At 35.6% G+C, this 12,363-nt stretch overlaps 1 protein-coding gene across 1 annotated transcript in view; it reads right to left on the reverse strand.

Moving 5' to 3' along the window:
• The window catches only part of FBXL17 (F-box and leucine rich repeat protein 17), a 279,024-nt gene that overhangs the window by 250,254 nt on the left and 16,407 nt on the right, over positions 1 to 12,363 (reverse strand). Inside the window, exons 3-4 of the mRNA XM_041395888.1 lie at positions 10,778 to 11,035; positions 9,927 to 10,058 (exon numbers count right to left, since the gene is read on the reverse strand). Coding sequence (XP_041251822.1) covers positions 9,927 to 10,058; positions 10,778 to 11,035 — 390 coding nt within the window. The remainder of the gene's footprint in view (positions 1 to 9,926; positions 10,059 to 10,777; positions 11,036 to 12,363) is intronic.

A 12,363-nucleotide genomic window follows, 5' to 3' on the forward strand; every position in this document is an offset into this window, starting at 1 on the left:
CAACAAAGTGGGCCCATTGACCCATTTCCAAATCCAGTAGTTTTTTCTTTTGGGAGTGAGGAAAATAAAAATACTTTATGAAAACTTTACCCTTGGAGGTATTTTGTTTGTTTTTCTCTATGTTCAAGAAGAACAATATTTAAAAATAACTACTTCCCAATCATATTTGATCTTTTTCATGATTTTGTAATCTAGATTTCTTTTTCTAATTTACATTTTAATGTTTCAGATAGAAAATATTCTTAAAGCATACTTGTAATTTTACCAAGGTGGTAGGAGAGGGAACACCAGCACAATCTTCTCCATTGCTGTGGTTTAACCTCAGGCCCTCAGGCAGCAGCTCATTACCCACGGTGGGATGGGGAGGGGAATCAGTAGGGTAACAGTGAGAACACACAGATACACACACACACATATATATGTGTGTATATATATATATATATATATATGTATATATCTCACAAAAACTTGAAAGACTTAAAAATAATTTTGCTGTTTTAGAAAACTGTAATTCAATTGCATAACAACAGAATATGTACAATTCCCAGAGAGACATACACCAAAAAAAAAAAAAAACAAACCCTGAACAAACCACATTTGGATGCAACAGAACAAGAAGATCAAATGGAGACAATCATACCAACACAAGTTGGTGTCTGAGGATCACCCCAGCAAGACACTTTTTAGGGAAAGCCTCAAATACAACAGAACTTTTAATAGTTATTACTGAAAAATATTAATTTAAAAAATTAATTTTAAAAACCAAACTATACAAAATAAGATAAAAGAGGAACACTAAGCTAAGGACTCTTAAAAATACTGGGGCAAAGCTACACACAATTCTAAAAAGCAGACTAGGATGTTCAAAATTTGCTACAATAACTACAACAGTACCTATGCCTAAAGTTCAGACAAACACAGTTTTTTAAACATTATCATTCTGGATTAAAAAAACAATGACAGTTGAAAGGCCATAGCAAATTCTAAAATAAATAATGTTGTAATTCCTACGATGAAAGTGCATAAAGTGAGTATGAGTGATAAAACTGCAATTTAAGTGTAAATCCAAGTATAAATGTAAAAATTGACCCACCAGGGGTACTGATATTGCAGTTTAAAACTCTAAAGAATTTAACCTTGACTCAGAAAAGACAGTATTTAGGATGATTTCAGCAGTTCAATTTCTGTTACTATTCAATTTGCCCAGTAACACTGTTTACCAACAATGTAGCATTTTGGACAATACAACTACCTGGAAAAGCACCTCCAGATACCCACAGAGAACACACATTTATACATGTGCTCCCAGGTACTGGTCACTACAGAAAGATGAGAAGAGGGAATGCAGACATTTGTAGAACTTGTACCCTAATGATCTGACCTCTCATACTGAAAACTCTAACTTATGTAAGTTACAGTGGAGTTCTCTGGGTAACAAAAGTGTTTGTTTTCCCACAGCTTCAGCAATTTGACCAGTTCATTCCTCTAGCTTCATAAAGATAAAAAAGTTCAACTGGAATTTGCTGGAAATAAATTATATAAACAAAGATGCTTGCCTGTCATTCATTACTTTTACATAATCTTGTCTTTGTCATATACAAATAAAAATGTATTTGTATTATCTTTGATTGATGCAAATTACTACTATTTTAAAATAATGATACTGACAGTTTTAAGGGATTTGCTTCACAGCATCATACTTATGATCTCTTTCAGTAAGTATCAGAGCTCACCGGGAGAAATATTATCAGTTTTGATTTATTGCTATCCTTAGTGAATAGCTGAAGAATCTTACAAAGTACAACATGAGTCAAGATACCAACTTAACAGATGAAGAACCTACAAGTGATTAATCTGGAGTTTGCCAGTGCTCTCTTTGGCACAAGATACCACCAGATTAAAACAAATGAACAAAAACCCCAACAAGAAAACAAACAAACTACAGAAATTTCAGGTCCATTTAGGTAAGTTTAATATCTAGCAGCCTAAATTTCAGTGGAAGAATTTTTCACTCTAATATCATGGATTTTGGTTTGTGACTAAAGTATTGTAATAGCAGTGATCCCAAAGGACAACTAAATATGGATATTTCAAACAACTGAAAAGGCTCCATATCCCGCAACCAATTCCTGGTCATCAAGTTTTTACTTAAAAGCTCAAATAACTTATTCAACAACAAAAACAGCCAAAAAAAACACACAAAAGAAACAAAAAAGCAGAAGTGCCTATATTCCAACTCAAAATTTAAAAGTCACAACTTCCTGAAATTTTCTTGTATATTCCATTTAGGATTTTTGCATTATTTCCATCCATGTGGACTTTCAATATCATAAGCTTCAACACTGAGAACATTATTTGTTACAATTTTTCCTAAGTTTAATGTACAACACTAGCATGCAAGCCATTAATGCACAGGCATAAAAAGATGTCATTTGAATGTATAAATAAATGCATTTAACCTTTATTAAAATTATATGCTAAATACATCATCTGCAAGTATCAAATGAAAAATCACCTTATAATGCTGACCAAACAGTAGAATAAAGTCTTGTACCAGCCACTTTTCCACACTTTCATTCCATCACTCCCTTCTTTGTCTTTGTATTAATCTACAGCGTATGTACTACACACTTTTATACATAAAATGTTTATTAAAAATAGTAAATTACAGCCCAAAGAAATGCTTCAAGTGGCATAATGCCTAATTTTATACCAATAACAAAACCGGAAGTTTTTTAAACAGTAGAGTAGGTACAGTCATAAATCAACCACAGGTGATCTGAAAGTAGTCAAGAAGTATAATTAATTCAGCAATACAGATTACAACTCCAGCTGTTTGTGGCTTTTAAATGTGTACACACACATTGTACATGCCAAGCAAACTCACAACATCAAAATGCAGTACCGGTCTAAAAAGAAACAATAGAAAAGAAGCAGAAAGTGGTGAAACCATACAGCTGACCTTATTGAGACACTTAAGAATTACTCTGATAGCAATCCTGGCAGCTGAGGGGAACACAGGGTCTGTGGAACTAGCACAATACTCAGAAATTATCTGCCATGCAGTGGCAATTCCCCATGGCTCGGGCCGGGAGCTCGTCACCACTACAAAGCCAATGCCGCCACCTAAGGGTGACAACACCTCACTGTGTTTACTGACAGTATTTACAGAAAGTTATATTGAAAATTGAAGTCTGCACTGTGGTTATAATGCCTTTACAGAAGACACATGTAGCTGATTTATGCACATGTACACAAGTTTTGTCTTTTTCCCTTCTGTTAACGTGAAACTTGGCATAAACATTTCACCTGCAGGAATAGTATTAGAGAAACTGCCCAGGACAAAATGCAACAGATGGATCAAAAAAAGACAAAAGACAAAAAAAAAACCTGAACTCTAAGGAATAAGGTTCTGTAAGTTAGGTTTCTAAGAAACTGACTGAATCATTTTATGTTGCTAAAAAAATTAATAAAGTAAATGTTTCAGAAGAGCTTGTCAAAAGACAAACTTTTCCACAGCATTTTTACTACCAGATGTCTCAAGTAGTTCTTATGAAAGCATGACTTCCTACACCTCATCTTAGTATCAGTATAGCTGTTAAATACTTTCTTAAAATGCTGAACCTTATTTTTATGGTCCATTAGGTGGTTCTGGTGTGTATGTAAACTGTTTGAGAAACTAAAATACAAGAGGAAATTCATCATTACTAGTGCGTACTACCAGCATGCCATCTGCACAAGGTTTTGCTTCAGAAATCTCTAGTATTTGACAGAAGATGAAACATCATTATCCGAAGCTATGATATACAGTGTACATAAGAAAGAAATCCATCTCAGTATGTACAGAGTCCTTTAGTGTGGGGGTGTGAGGCACTGGACCTCACAGGTTATCCAGAAATGCTGCCCCATGCCTGGAAGGTGACAGGTTGCATGGGGCTTTGAGCTACCTGGCCTACTGGTGTAGTAGTAGTGGGGTAGGGACCAGACCTCTTTAAGGTCCCTTCCAACCCAAACCATTGCATGACTCCATAGTCTTCCTGAATATGCATATAAACTTTTAGCAAGTAACTAGTTATTGAGAGATGCTAGTTATTCAGCATAAACAAGTCCTGAGTAGGATGAGCTACATGAAGTTACAAAGCTGTGAGATTCAGTGTGTTGCTTGCTTAGCATCAGTAGCTGGATTTGGTGAAGCCTTAGGCCAGAAGCTGTGAACTTAGACCTAGAGATGCTTTCAGCCAGATAAACTAATTTGCTTAGTCATCTTCCTAGGAACTGGTACAGTGCTGTGTTTTAGTTTTAGTATGACAAGAATATTGATAACATAGTGATGTTTTGGTTGTTGCTAGGCAATGTTTATTATATTAAGACTAGTGGTTTTTTAGCTTTCCATCCTCTGCCAGTGTGCAGGTGCACCTGAAAAAAACCAGAAAATAAGGAGGCTACAGTTGTCAGCAGAAACTGTAACTCAATGAGACAAGAAATCAAGGGCCTGCCTGTGTGGTGGACATGGAGAAAGAAACCAGGAAAGTGCTAGAAGACCACAAACCAAAAATCACCATTAGATCAAGGCATGAGAAGAGTGTGTGAGAGGTGGAGGCATAAGTCATAAGGGTATAATTGCCTGGGGTTTTTTTTGTTCTGGGTCTCTTTGAAAGTACTCAGCCTTCACTGACCTGATGCTGTATCTCTATTAAACCTGTTATTTTTATAATCCAGTGTCTGAGATTCTGCTGCAGGAAAACCTAAGTCACGTCTGAAGGAGAAGGAGGTGCCTGTGTCTGCAAAGAAAACCAGAAATGGGGTCCTTCTGAATATGGGGGTTTAATTGTAAAAATACTAATTGAAGGGGAAAGTCTGGAACAACTATAGTAACTTTCAAAACCTCAGATAATGATATAAAGTGGTTCAAAAGTATTTTGGGAAAGTATGCCTGTAGAAACATAGGAAATCAACGTTTTTTTCTGAAATTTCTTCAAGTAGAAGAACAGTTTTAAGCAACTGCATGTAAGAAGAGAAATAGCATATGGAATATATTGTGGGGGATGCAAAAAGGACAGGGAAATTACATTTTTTTGGAATATTTTTCCCAAAACATTTCTTTCATTTGACAGGTTATATGCCTTATAATACTTTCTTCCTAAAGCAATTTGCTTGGGCTAAACTCAAAGCAAAATACTCTTTCCTCTCAATGTTTGTGACACAAGGTACAATGAGGAAGTAAGTGTTTTGTAGATGAGAAGTACGAAGCACGAAGGGAAATGGTTCCCAAAGTAAAAACAGAACTGGGGAGGGGAATATCATTAAAAGACAAAAATAAATTTATCAGCTTACACAATACTTTTTATTCAGAAAATATGATAATTACATTTATTTTTTATCATGCATTTTATACTAAGTTGATTCTAGTCAATGCTGTAAAAGTATATGTTAACTGTTTAATTGTGTGACAAAACTGTAATATTCTGTTTAGTCTACCTTAATTATTTACTGAAACTAAAGCATATTTTTCACCTATCTTAGGCATTGTAGTTTCTATCAAACATAGCACCACAGTTAACTTGAATTTAAACACTTGTCTGCTGCAAACTGCAAAGGTAAGCAGAACACTTACAGAATACCCACCTTAAAAAACTGCTAAATAGTCACCTGTAAAATATGTACCTAAACAGTGTCATCACATATCAACTATATTGCAAACTGGGCCAAAACTTGGTCATCTTGTACTTGAAGACTCAAGAGTCTAACAAAGAAATAGAAACACAGTCAAGTTATATTCTAACTGTCTTAATGGACATATTTGGGAACCATCAAACATATTATTTGCCTTTAAGGATCCACTTCACAACCTCATTTTATTGGAAAGGAGAAATGCTGCCATAGCAGCTACTATACTAGCTCATCCACTCTTAAATGAGCTTGTAAAAGAGAAAAGACAGCAAGGGAACAAATTATAGAACTAGGAATATTGACATTCTCTTCTTACAGTATCTAAAACTCGACCTTGCTTTATCTTTAAAAGGTCTCTCTCATTACCCATATCTAGTTCACCACAAAAAATCCACAGACACTAGGTGGAATAGGAAGGAATTAACTTGTAACAACCACCTGGTTAAGTTTCATCAACAACTGTATCATAATTATAGCCATTAAGTTACCCAGCTAAGGAAAAGTAATTAAAAAATAAATCGGTGTACAAAATCAATTTAGTTAAGTGGAGAAGGGTTTTCTCCAGCTCTACATTGAGCTCCTAAATCTAGATCTCCTCTATTTGAAAAAAGGAAAAGAGACAGCTTGTACAAAAGCTTCTGGAGATAACCCTTTCATTTGGGTGCATTGCAGTAACTGAGTTCTGCATCTCACAAAACCTTTAAAATATTTTAGGACTTCACCCTTCTATTGCAATAAAAGCCATTCAGGTGAAATACCACCCAATCTGTGTCTCAGTTAGAATACTACACGTTAGTGTGCAACAGTGCACTGGCTTTGCACCAAAGCTAGGTACTCTTTGTGTCAGGTGGAAAAGTTCAAAAGAGCAACTGGTACAAAGATAATAATTAAATTAACCCATCCATCTTCCACCAGCTTCATTCACATTGAACACTCACATGATGCAAACACAGAAGTTACAGCACACCATACCAGTCACAACCATAAAATAAGAAGTTCAACTAAATTCAGACAAGGAATTAAGAAGTTTTCTAGTTTTGTCTGGACAGAGCTATAATCTGTTCTTTTCCATTTACACTGAAATTCTGTGAGATTATTCAATTGTTCAGTTCATCAGACTGCTTGGGGGCAGATCAAGAGAGACAACACAGTGGCACACATCTTTAGTCCTACAAAGTTGGGGTTTTTTGTTTGGTTTTTTTTTCACTAGGTTCCCAATTCAGCCAGTATGTTTCAGAGAAGAGGCTCAGCATATAATTTTCTGTCATTCAAAGGACAGAGGATAAATAAACATGTTTTGGAGAGATACAAATCCTGAGAAGTTATGCAAATAACAACAGCCTTCTGTTGTTAAGTTAGCCATGCAACATTAACTTTTTCCTCCTACGTCCTTTGTCCCATTTATTAATTGCAGCTTTTGCTTATTACCATGACACAATCAGCACTCCCAAGACAGGAAAGGGTCTATTTTTCTGTGAAATGTCTAGCATATTCAACAATCAGAACATAAATTCTCCTTTCTCTGCTTCTGCCCAGCAGTCTGATAACAGAGTTACTTAGCAACAGACGAAGCAATTGAACTGTGCTGCCTGATCCATACACATTTTACTGCAAAGTAACACTCACAAAGGCATTATTTAGCTGATGGTTGCCTCTGCCTAGATGTGTTTTTGAAGTGTAAAATCCATTAGTGTGAGACAAGCCTATATGAAAACTCAACCATCATGTACTATCTGTAATGCACTACACATTTTGAAATTAACAGAAATTGCCTGTAAGAGTCACACATATGATTTTAAGTACTCTGAGAAAGGAATAAACAAGAAAATGCAAACTAGAAGACTATTTATTTTATTTACATGGATGCTACAGCAGTTGCTTAGAAGGGGAGGATAGGAGTCCTCAGTCCTCAGCATACTGACAATGTACGAACTTTAAATACACAGACCAAGCCCTTGTACGTCAAGTACACTTTTCTTGCCACAAAATATTTTGATTTCAGAGAATGAATACTTATTCATTCTGAAAATACACACACACACCAACACATATCTTCCCAAACCACCTTCTTCACCAGTGGAGCAGGAAGTAATATGTGCCACACCAAATATTAATGAGATTTTTTAGAAGGGAGAAAAGTAACACACAGAACTTGACAAACCATTTGCCAACCATGACTCCCTTTAAAGGCAATTCCACAACTAAACAATCCCTTTATTTTTTATTTTGGCATGTAAAAGTTTCTATTTTACAATTGCAGAAGAACTTCTTAAAAGTTGTCTTGGTTCATCATATAAAACTACACTGCCAGCAAGACCTTAAAGTCTCCTGTCCCTAGCAAAGGAAAAGCACAGCAGCTTCTTCAGCTTCGTCATCTAATGGCATTGTTCAAGAGTTATTTTATTCTAAGGATTCAACACCCTGGAGTTCATAACAGCTTCAAAACTTATTTCATTTATACATATGAAGATCTATGAATCTGAATTTTAATTTTACAGAGCTATACCAAGTTTACCCCATGACTTTTTCTTCCCCCTGAAAAATTAAAGATGGGCAGGAATTTAAGTACAATTAGATACTAAAAAAAGAAAGTAAATTCTTGAAACACTAGGCAAAAATTCATTTTTGGTAAGTCACTAGACAAATTACCAGAAGGGGCAAAATTAAGAGAAATCTCCTATTTATTTGACAGCAAATATTTTTGTCTTATTCGCAATTAAAAATCAGTGTAATGTTTTCAACAATGAAGCAACCAAGTAGAGTGCAAGTTAAAAGCACATTTCACGACTGCCTCAAAAAGGATTAAAATACTTCCTATATTCCATTTCAACTAGGAACTTCGATGGTATTTCAGATACTAAAACCACAAAGTCTTTAAGTGCTAATAACTGCAATAACAACTTCTTAGGTTACCTTTCACATGATAAAGATAATAAAAACTTCAGTGATGAGAACTCTAAGATGCATTGACAAGGAAAGCTAAGTTAATAGCTTGCCTCCAAATTTTTCAGTGATCAAGTACTTATGCAGACATTTAAACACACTACTTTCTTAATTACAATTAAGCCATCTGTTACATGCAACTATGTAAATCTTGAAGGTTTTCCTCTTCCTTTCAAAGACAGGGTTAATTAATTAAAAAAGGTGGGTTAATTAATTTTAATTAACCCACCTTTCTCTTTCCAGAGAAGGAAGGAAGGAAGATGTTTTTCCTTCCAGACTTCTCAGATCATTTATTTTTTCTTTTAATATTTAAAGGTTTTTATGTATTAAGGTAAGAAGGACTAACTTTGACCATATTCAAGATTGTGTTTCAATACAAGAGGAGGGGCATGCCCTTTTTCTGCATTTAAACTACAGACAAATTAGTTTAGGTCTCTATCTCCTATTTTTCAACTTTCTATAGTTCTGATCAAAACCAATAACTGGCTACCTTTTTCCTTCTTTGTTGATTTGAGAATGGTTTATATTAAAAAAAAATCTTGAGCATTACAATTTCTTTGTATTTTTGAAGCTAAATATAAAATGATTCTTTAATACAAGGTATGCTGTTTTCTTACAAACACAATTTATTTTTTCCAATTCAGCCCTTTTGAAACAAAGGTTATAACCACAATGTTAGCTAACAGTTGAAAATTCAACTGCAAGCAAGTTTTACTTTCTTGCAAGAAATAAATGTTTCAAAATAAAATGAAACTTAGAAAAACCTTAAGTCAGTGTTCTGCTATACCATTTGCAAGCCACTCTATCTACATTAGAAACCATCATTTCAGAGACTGCTTAGAATTAGGACACAACATTGCTTTGTTACTCCCTCTACTAGCATAGGCACACTACTCCATCCTGATGAGAAAGTGACATATTTCAACAAAATATTATCAGAGTGTATCACTTGTAATGAAGAACCCAAGCTCCAAAAATCTTCTAGCTGTTTGCATTTTTTACTGCACTTGTAGAAACAAAATAAACATTCCATATGAACTGTTTTCCTATACAAACCACACACCTCCCAAACAATTACTCATTAAATATCACGTTAAAAACAAGAAGGTAATACATTTAGCTTAACTTATATTTTGCATCATCTTCTGTGCCATCTCTGCAAAACTGCAATTTTCACAGCCAGAAACATTTTTAAGCAATCCACTTACAAAAAACAGCCATTCTAAAGAAAACTTTTAAAAGATGAAGAGCAAGAGAAAGCTTTGACAATCAAAAAACGCCTTGGGAAGAACAAAATCATGATATGTACTTACTAATTTGTTTTCTTGCATATATATTCTTTGCAGCTTCAAACAGCCTTTAGCTATAATGATCATTCCTTCATCTGAGATCTTGTAACATTGCCCAAAATGTATGTCTTTCAATTCCCTGCACTTTGAGCCGAGCTGCAATTAATGAAATCAAAGTGAAAAAAACAACAACAGAATTTGACTGAAATGAAGAGATGGGAGTAAAGATTTTTTTCTGCTTCTCCACCCCCCCATTAAAAATTATCTTTCTTTTCAGGCTTTGAAACACTGTATGCAAACTAGAAAGACTCTAATTACACACATAACAAAATAAAGTTGCTAACTACAGTCAACCTAATGGAGCTATCAGCACCACATAAGAACTAAGTTATTTACTGTGTGTACAGGCAGTTAACAATGCCTTTATCTCAACAGCTTATTTGATTTGCTCTAACTCCTAAATGCTCCTTTAACACTCTCTGAGAGTTGATGAAAGCTCCTTGCACATCCAACAAATAAAGATCTTAGTCACCTTCAACATTCATGAAGCAAAAACAAGTTACTTAAACACAGGTTTTGAATAGCAACCAAGCTCAGGAAAATTGAATCCAACAGAAGTGAAGTACAGGATGTCAAACCGCACATTTAACTACAAAAGTGATCATTCAATCCCTGGGTATTAAAAAGAATAAAAAAGTAGATGCAGTCTCTAGAAAACAGCATTTATTGTACCAAAAAAAAGTCTCCATACACCAACTTTTAAAATAGAAGATTTTTCATCATTTTTATTAAATCCTATGAAAGGGTACCTTCTTCTTCTCGCTAAACTGAAATATGCTAAGTTTTCAGAAGGAGTCTGTGGAATGGGTGGTTACCTGCTTCAGGCCTTCATCAGTGAGTCTGTCTTGATTGCCCACATGCACTTTCTGAAGAAGAGGACACTGAGAGGCAACTGCAATAATAGAGGTGTCAGAAAGCTGTTTACACCTGTAGGCGGTATATCTTAAGAGCCCAGGACATTTAATTGCTAATATGCATACTCCTGTATCAGATACATTGCGGCAATCAGAAATATTGATTTCAGTAATATTCTGGCTTCTTGATGCTATTTTTTCCAACAGCTCATCAGTGACCTGCAAAGAAAAAACAAATACTCACATATAACTTTTTCCATAAAAATCTTTAATGTCACTAGGACAAAAATGGCTGTTTGTAAGATGCATCTCCATGAGCTATAGGAAAAATGAAACTAAACCTCCTTTACAAATATTACGTATGGCTGAATATTTTACCGCAACTGGTTTGTTTCAGAGGGGTGGGGCGGGCTGATGGTTTTGATAGAATATGATCAATTGGGGGAAAGCCAGTTCTGACATACTATGTAGGCTCTAGGTAGATGGCTTCATGATAAAGCTCACAGAGGGAGAGGCAACAGCAAGACAAGTACAGAAAATATGGGCAGCTGCAGGAATTTATGTCACCACAAAAAGAATCCCAAATGGCTGCCCAGCTTGACAAAAGTTCTCAAGTACCAGACTGAGCTCCAGAGTTAGAAGGGTAACCACAGACCTACTTCTCTTTCTAGCCATGAACAGACTATCTGTGATGTCCAGGTATTTAGAAAGATAAATTACTTGTTGGTAGATTTGCCTTATTAAAGTTTAGGGCTTGATGTGCCTCAGTGACCTCAGCTCCTAGAAAAGGTTAAAGCTTGGAGAGAGTAATGTACTACTGACCGTGGACACAAAGAATGCAGAATTCATAGACCACAATGACATATGGCAGAACTTCTTAGATAAGGAAGAAACTAACAAAGCAAACTCAGCAACTGGGTTGAATCAACTCCAACTGCGTTGTTGGAGTAAAAGGCAATTCTGGCAAGGAGATATGGCAAACACCACAGACCACCAACCCAAAAAACCCACCAACTCAAAAAGCCAGAAAGACTGAGTATGTGGACTAATTAGCATAAGAAGTGCAGGAATCATTTAACCAACAGAAGGTAGAATACCAACTAATAACAGAACTATGTAATTTGCAGCCACCAAACATTACTGCCTTTGTTTATTGAAATGTATGTGATTTCATACTGATAATCATTTGTGCCCTATGGCAATTGTGTTAGCCTTCATTCTATTATATTTCTTCCTTGTAGTAATGCTGTATGAAAGGGCAGTGTTTCAATGCCTTAAAACTTTTCTTTTTTTTCATTTTAATATACTAGCAGGTATGCTCCATTTAATCAAAGGGAGAACTGCTGAGGAATACACTCAGCGCAAATAGCTCAGGGTGTAGCTGAGCTCTAGGTGGCACAGCCAGCAGCAAAAGGCCATGAACTGGTGCCAGCCCTTTGTACAACAAAGGCCACAAGAGACCTGTGGCACAGCCAGGTGAGGGACACTCGGAAATACAGCAGGAGCCAAGAGGCCCCAGATGTACCCATGCACAGACTGTGAGGGTA

Source organism: Onychostruthus taczanowskii, unplaced genomic scaffold (genome assembly GCF_017590055.1).
Source record: "Onychostruthus taczanowskii isolate IOZ18803 unplaced genomic scaffold, ASM1759005v1 scaffold120, whole genome shotgun sequence".
In the NCBI taxonomy this organism is placed as follows: domain Eukaryota; kingdom Metazoa; phylum Chordata; class Aves; order Passeriformes; family Passeridae; genus Onychostruthus; species Onychostruthus taczanowskii.